Source organism: Lagenorhynchus albirostris, chromosome 7 (genome assembly GCF_949774975.1).
Source record: "Lagenorhynchus albirostris chromosome 7, mLagAlb1.1, whole genome shotgun sequence".
Lineage (NCBI taxonomy): Eukaryota > Metazoa > Chordata > Mammalia > Artiodactyla > Delphinidae > Lagenorhynchus > Lagenorhynchus albirostris.
The window spans coordinates 72,335,590-72,341,847 of record NC_083101.1 but is presented as its reverse complement, the minus strand read 5'-3'; the positions used below and the strand labels follow the sequence as shown (position 1 = coordinate 72,341,847).

The following is a 6,258-nucleotide window of genomic DNA, read 5'->3' as shown; positions in this document are numbered from 1 at the left end:
GGGGGGGTAGGATGGGGAGTTGACAGGGATTCCAGGATTGAGGAGCTCTCTTGAAGTTTAAAGCCACAAATGTTTATTACTTTAGGAATGACAAAGCAAAGTGAAGAGGCTTAAAGAAAACAAACTAATGGCTTATTCTTAGAGCTGACATGTCTGCCCCATGAGTGCTTGGTTGACTCTTCTGTTGTTTTAATTCAGTAAAGCCAAATTGTATCCTGAAAATGCCACTTTAGTGATTTGAATGGGAAAGATAAAACATTCTGTAGGAATGGTGTCTGCTAGACAGATGACCCCACCTGCTGCTTACCCAGCTCTCATTTGTGAGCTCTCATTACTCACTTCACTGAGTATTTCGAGAGCTTTAGCTGCTTGCCTTGAGTTCCTCAAAGGAAGATGCCTTTTGGCCAAGGCTGCTGTCTTTATCTTAGTGGGTTCTGTTCTTAAACTTTAAGACAAATTGCTTCCTTTCATCTTGTGACTTGGCCTTTAGAGAGGTTTGATGTCATCTGAGGGAAGGCTTTGCACTATACTGATTCTGCCCCGGTTCTGTGTTGCTCAAGGCATCGAGAACCCTCTAGCTGTAAATAAGTATCCAGACCAAGGTCACTTTATCCAGGCCAGACCTTTTGAGTGTGAGAGATGCTTGCCCTTTCCCCTAGCTATGATTCTTTTTAGAGATGTTACCTTTTGTGTTTGCTTATTACATTTTCTAGTTTCTATCAAATTAAAACCATTTGAGATCCACAGCTTAATTACGATGTTTTTAAATACCTTTGAGTTAAAATTTAATTTTTTCACATTTACCTGTACTTCTGCTGTTTTCTTGAAGTTAGACCCAGATTCCAGATGCCACAGCTCCATAACCCTGCTGGACAGAGGGTTACCATGTTTTTGGATTTGTCTTGGCTTCCGACTTTTTTGTCGTGGGCATATGGTCATAATAGGCTCTTGAAATAACAATCCACAACTGATCACTCAAAAGATAGTTTCCTTTTTCGTGCCATTGAACAAGAATTTGGATTTCAGTGGGTGAGGGTGGCTGATGGAGTGTGCCAAAAAATGAAAATATGCTTTCCTGATTATCGATGGTTTGAAGTACTTGAAGTGAGATAGAAGAACAAGCTACCAAGTTTGCATGTTATTTAGAAAGGTGATTGCCCTTTCAAGCTCCAGTTTTTTAAAAAAGGAACTACTCTTGTCCTTACATCTGTTTTTGAATGCGTAGTCTGTACAAACCCCTGAAATGGAAGTGGGATAGGTATGACTGAGGGCCTTCCAGGCAGCTGGAACTGCATGAGCAAAGCCAGAAGAATGTATGGTTTTCAGTGCACTGTGATTGCATGAAGGACAAGGAGCAGTTCAGATTTTCAGATGCTTGAATAAGTGGGCTGGTAAAAGCAGTTGTAGAGGATCTCAGATGTTTATACTCTTAATAATATAAGTAGTTTGTACTTTATTTGATAGGCAGCAGAGAGCTGTTGAGAGTTGAGGAAAATCTACCTGGGAAGAGTGTAAAGTGGGGATTAGGATGATGGAGGGACCTTTTGGGAGGCTGTAATTTGGTGGTCCAGGTAAGAGATGAGGGCCCAGATCAGGATGGTATACGTCACAGTGGACAGACAGGCTGGTGCAGATAGGCAGGCCTCACCAGGGTATGTGCAGTGACCCTTTCAGCAGTCCTGCTGTGACTTTAAACCAGAGATCTGATCCCTGAATCAGGTGGATTCTAGGTCTTGGAAACCTTTTTTTCCCCTTGCAGACAGTGTACTTAATGAGAATTCTCAGACTATATTTAGTATGTTTTTGATTAGCCATCTGTCTTGTTTGGTGGCTGTCTGAAGGAGGTTTGAAAATAGGAAAGAAGCTGATTACTTTAGTTTTCAGAATTTTTTATTAGGAAGTTTGGAAAATAGAGACTTTTCTTTTTCTCTTCATGTGACCAGGAAACTGTTAGTCCCAGCTATAAGCAGTCAAGCAGTAGCATTGGTTTCCTAAAATCCATTATTGTAAGAAACTTAAGATATGAAAGTACATAGAGGGCCATTTAAGTAAAAAAGGAAAAAAATTCCATTTTAAAAGTCTTTATAGAAATTTGGAAGTAAGCTATGAGTGAAAACATAAAGGCCACTTCCTCGCCTGTCCTCCACTCCCTTCAAAATCCATGCTCCCACCAAACTAACAACTCATCATTATCTCTCGGAACCCAGGGAAAGTTTAGAATATTCTAGACTGATCTGTGCTCAAGTGTCTTTTCATAAATTATTTCATGGAGAATAACAAGAGTTAGTCTCAGTTGACACAATTGATGTCTAAATTAAGAGGCGAACATATATTGAGACATTTTTTTTTAAGCTTTAAAATTAATGGTTCTTTGTTGCTGGAATATGGCCTTTTATTTTCCTTCCAAAGAGTTTCAGAGCCAGTAGAATCTATAAATAGTGCACAGCCTGGTTGTCTGTGGTAGATTGAGTAGAGCAGAATTGCCTGTCCTTAAGCGAAGGGGAAGTAGCTTTACATTTTTAGTAACTGAATTGTTGGCCAGCATAAAGGTAAGGGCCATGTGAGCAACTTATTTATAACTTCCCATAAAGGTATGTGTCTGCCTCAAGCAGAGAAACTGTCTGGGGTGCTTGAAATGTAAAAGTGCAGTAGAATCATTTTCCATACACAGCCTTCCTAGCTAGTTGGTGCAATAAAGTGATTGTTCGCATCCCTGGGGCTTTCAGAAAGAGGGGTGTCAATAGATTAGCTCATTAGCGTCCGCTTCCTGTGGAATGGAAGGGATGAGGCGATTAAATTCGAATCTATGGTTTTATGTAGTGAAGAATGTTTAGGTATTAACTCCTGAGGGTATGGAGGACATAAATTTAAGCTTGGTTTAACCTGTTAGGTGTGGTCCTCCTAACTGTTCTACCCATGTAGTCTAACCACAATTAGGTTCTTGTCAAAATACTTGATGGCTATGAAAGCACTTTATTTTTTCACAGGTTCAGTTCAACTGTGTGTTCTTTTTTTTTTTTTTTTTTTTTAAATAAAGGACATAGAATCAGACTGAATTCCCTGGTAACAGTGGGAGAAGGGAAGAAGAGTAAAACATTTTCATGGCATCCCGTAAAGTGTATGTTAAACCCTTTAGATAGATGCCGGAAAATGGAATCTGTTGTCACATGTTACAAATTGCATCGCACTTGCCTCAAGAGTAAATAACGTACAGCCAGGTTTAACTCTAAGGATGAAATTTTTATAATCATAAATATGCACATAAAAGACATTTTCAGCCCTCCTTTGTTACTCATTTATTTTCATAGACCGAGTTTTTCTGAATATTATGTTGACCATTTAAAGCATCTGCGTATATGGCTAAAATGTAAACCTTGGCTTTTGTGCCAGTAGTGTGGCTCTGTTTAGTATTTGGGCAAGTTGTAGTAAGTGGTAAATGGCCCATTAACTATATTGGAGGCCTCATAGCAACACTCATTTCAAATTGTGCTGGGTTTACAATTTACATATTAAAAAATGTTCACTTGATTTCGTTCAGGGACAAAGCTGACATCCTATATAAACATTGCTTCAAACGATCCTATTTATTGGTCCAATTATTTCAATTGAAGGATGCTGGTTTACTGCCTCTTAGTATATGTGAACAATTCTCAGCAAAACTGTTAGAGATCCTTTGACTATAGTGGCAGAAAAATCTCACAGGGTTTTGATTCACTTTTAATTTTAAGTCCCAGGATTAAGGATCATTTATTTATAGTATAATGTGACAGTGTGGGCAAATATAGCTTCTCTTAATGCCCTTTTGATATTTTGGGGAAAGAGTGCTTTTATGCAAAGCATTCACTAATGACTGCCTTTTCTCACTCTAAATATAATTTCATTCACATTTCCTCCCTTCTCCCACATCCTTAAGAGATAGGACAGCATGCAGCGTTTTGCTTCATTTTATTATTTAAAAAAAATTTTTTTAAGATGTGGTTTAAGGTAGTTCTTTAGGATAGATGCCAAGGTAACTAGTTAATACTGTTTTAAAATCAGGCTCTTAATTAAAAATGCTTAATTTGTGCAAGAAAACTACATGTTAAAATGAATTTGGAAAGATTAGATTGGAATTGCCTCAAATTCAATTAAGCCACACTGCATGGACGTGCTGGGAATATCAATACAATCACTGTAAATTTTGTACAAACTGATTTGTTGCATTATCTTGCTCATCTAACATACGGTACTTTTTGTGTCCATATTGCAGACGGCAACTCCAAACTAACATGGCAGTCAGACTGTGTGATGTGGCTTCTCTGCTTAGAAGTGGTTCGTGGGCAGCAGAGCCTTGGACCGGGGTCTGTGGGATTTTTCTTAAATTCTGTAGGCTACTTTTTTTTAGCATGTTGCAGGAGTGCTGAGGCCATACCAAACACTTGAACTTTTCATTTGGCGTACTAATTATTCTTACATTTAACCTATTGTGGTATGGCCATCATTAGGATGTAAAGCACATTGCAATTTTAGTGGTACATGTAGCATCAGAACCTGCTTTTGTATGTAACTTTTTATTATCTTATTTAGGATTTAGTACAGCCTCAAAAGAGTGACAAGCTTTTTTAAAAAAAAAAAAGTTTTGGTATGGTCTGAATACTACGTTACCGTAATTCTTTACATTCTGTTTACTATGTATTTTTTTGGTTACTAAATTTTGAAGTTATTTATAATTCCTGATGCTTAAAAAAAATGTCGAAATTGTAAATCTGGCTGAAAATTATTTGCCCAGTAACTGTTGAAAGAGTTTGCATTCTGTGAACAGTTGTGTTGAGCCTATCAATGGAATATGCATTATTTGTAAAATATAGCACATTAGTATCATTTTATTCTGAGCAGATGGTCCTATAGCTGAGAGATGCTGTAATTTTCAGCGCACACAGCCTACTGCAGCTGTTCACTTGAATGTTGGCTTAGGAGCTCATTCTTGCCACCTGAACATGGAAATAAATGTGCAATTAAGTGAGGAGTGTTTGTTGTCCTTGCTAAATCCTGCTAATTTCTGTCAATGAACGCTTATATATTTCAAATGCCATCCCAGTGAGCTTTAGTCCGAATCTCTTATTTGGGTCTCATATAGTCTCCACATATACCCTAAGGTTTGAATAGTGATTTGTTTTAATTGGCCTTGGCCACTCATCTTGTAGCTCATTGTTTTCCTAACTGCTGGGCAGAGGTTAATCCCACAAGCATTTTGCTGCGGAAAGAGTGACCCATGGCTAATATTCTATAAAGTGAAACAGTTATGGTTTATTAGGAAATCTGAAACCTCCTTTCTCAGTGTCAGATAAATTTGTTAATTATAATAAAATGCATATCTTGAATTGTTTCGGGTTTTTTAAAATATAGATTTCCAAAGGTTCCTTTATTTTCCTTCCCCCCCCCCCGCCCCCAAAGTATTCTCTGAAAATACTTGCTCAAGAGAGGTAGCTTGCAGTTTGCAGAGTAAACAACCCATTTCTTTGAAAAGGAGATGAAGTTATGGAAGGGTTATAGGTGGTTTGATGTTTCATAGATAGCCTGGATTTTTGTCTCCTGTTTTTTATCCTGATAACACTGATTCTTGTCCAGTTTGACCAGTCTCAATCTGTCCTATGCTGGCTTCCTTTATAAATATCTCTTGGCAGTAGAGATTTCTTCCTATTGCTTATCCACGGTTGTGCCCTTTTATTTTTCTTAGGCAATATGCTTTTTAAAAGACTTTTTTTCTCTTTTCTTGTAACAGTCTTTGCCTCTACTTTGCTTTTTTTATTTTACCTCAAATTCTTTGCCTTTTATATGTTAAAACTTCCCTAAAACTAGCATCCCATCTATTCAAAATTGTCGATTTTGAGAAGTACTTCTTTGTGGAGCTGAGAGATGGATGAAGTATGAAGGATAATCCTTTCAGTGATGCTTTGATTTTTTTGGATTCCCCTACAAGCTTGGCTGTCCAAAGTAGATAGCTATTGGAGGATGGTTTTAGAGAATTTGGGGCTGTGGTTTGTAGCTCTGTTGCTCAAAGAGCATAGGATTGGTTTTTAGGAAACTAGATCCAAATTTGCTTACTAAGTGATTTTTAGAGTAGCCTGAACAGTTTGAGGCCATTTCCCCCAACTCTGCTATTTATTCCGTATCTGGAGTTTATAGATACCTTATCACTTGCATTTTCAACAGGCTTACATGCTCAAATGAAAATTCCTTGGGCTCGTCTGTTTGCAAAAGTTGATATATTTACATTGT

At 37.7% G+C, this 6,258-nt stretch overlaps 1 protein-coding gene across 6 annotated transcripts in view; it reads left to right on the top strand.

Annotated features, from left to right (window-relative positions):
* The first annotated feature begins 4,268 nt into the window (after positions 1-4,268).
* ELAVL2 (ELAV like RNA binding protein 2) overlaps positions 4,269-6,258 on the top strand; it is a 71,787-nt gene continuing 69,797 nt past the window's right edge. For all 6 annotated transcript variants that reach the window (XM_060153504.1, XM_060153502.1, XM_060153508.1 and 3 more), the window contains exon 1: positions 4,269-4,340. In XM_060153504.1, coding sequence (XP_060009487.1) covers positions 4,269-4,340 — 72 coding nt within the window. The remainder of the gene's footprint in view (positions 4,341-6,258) is intronic.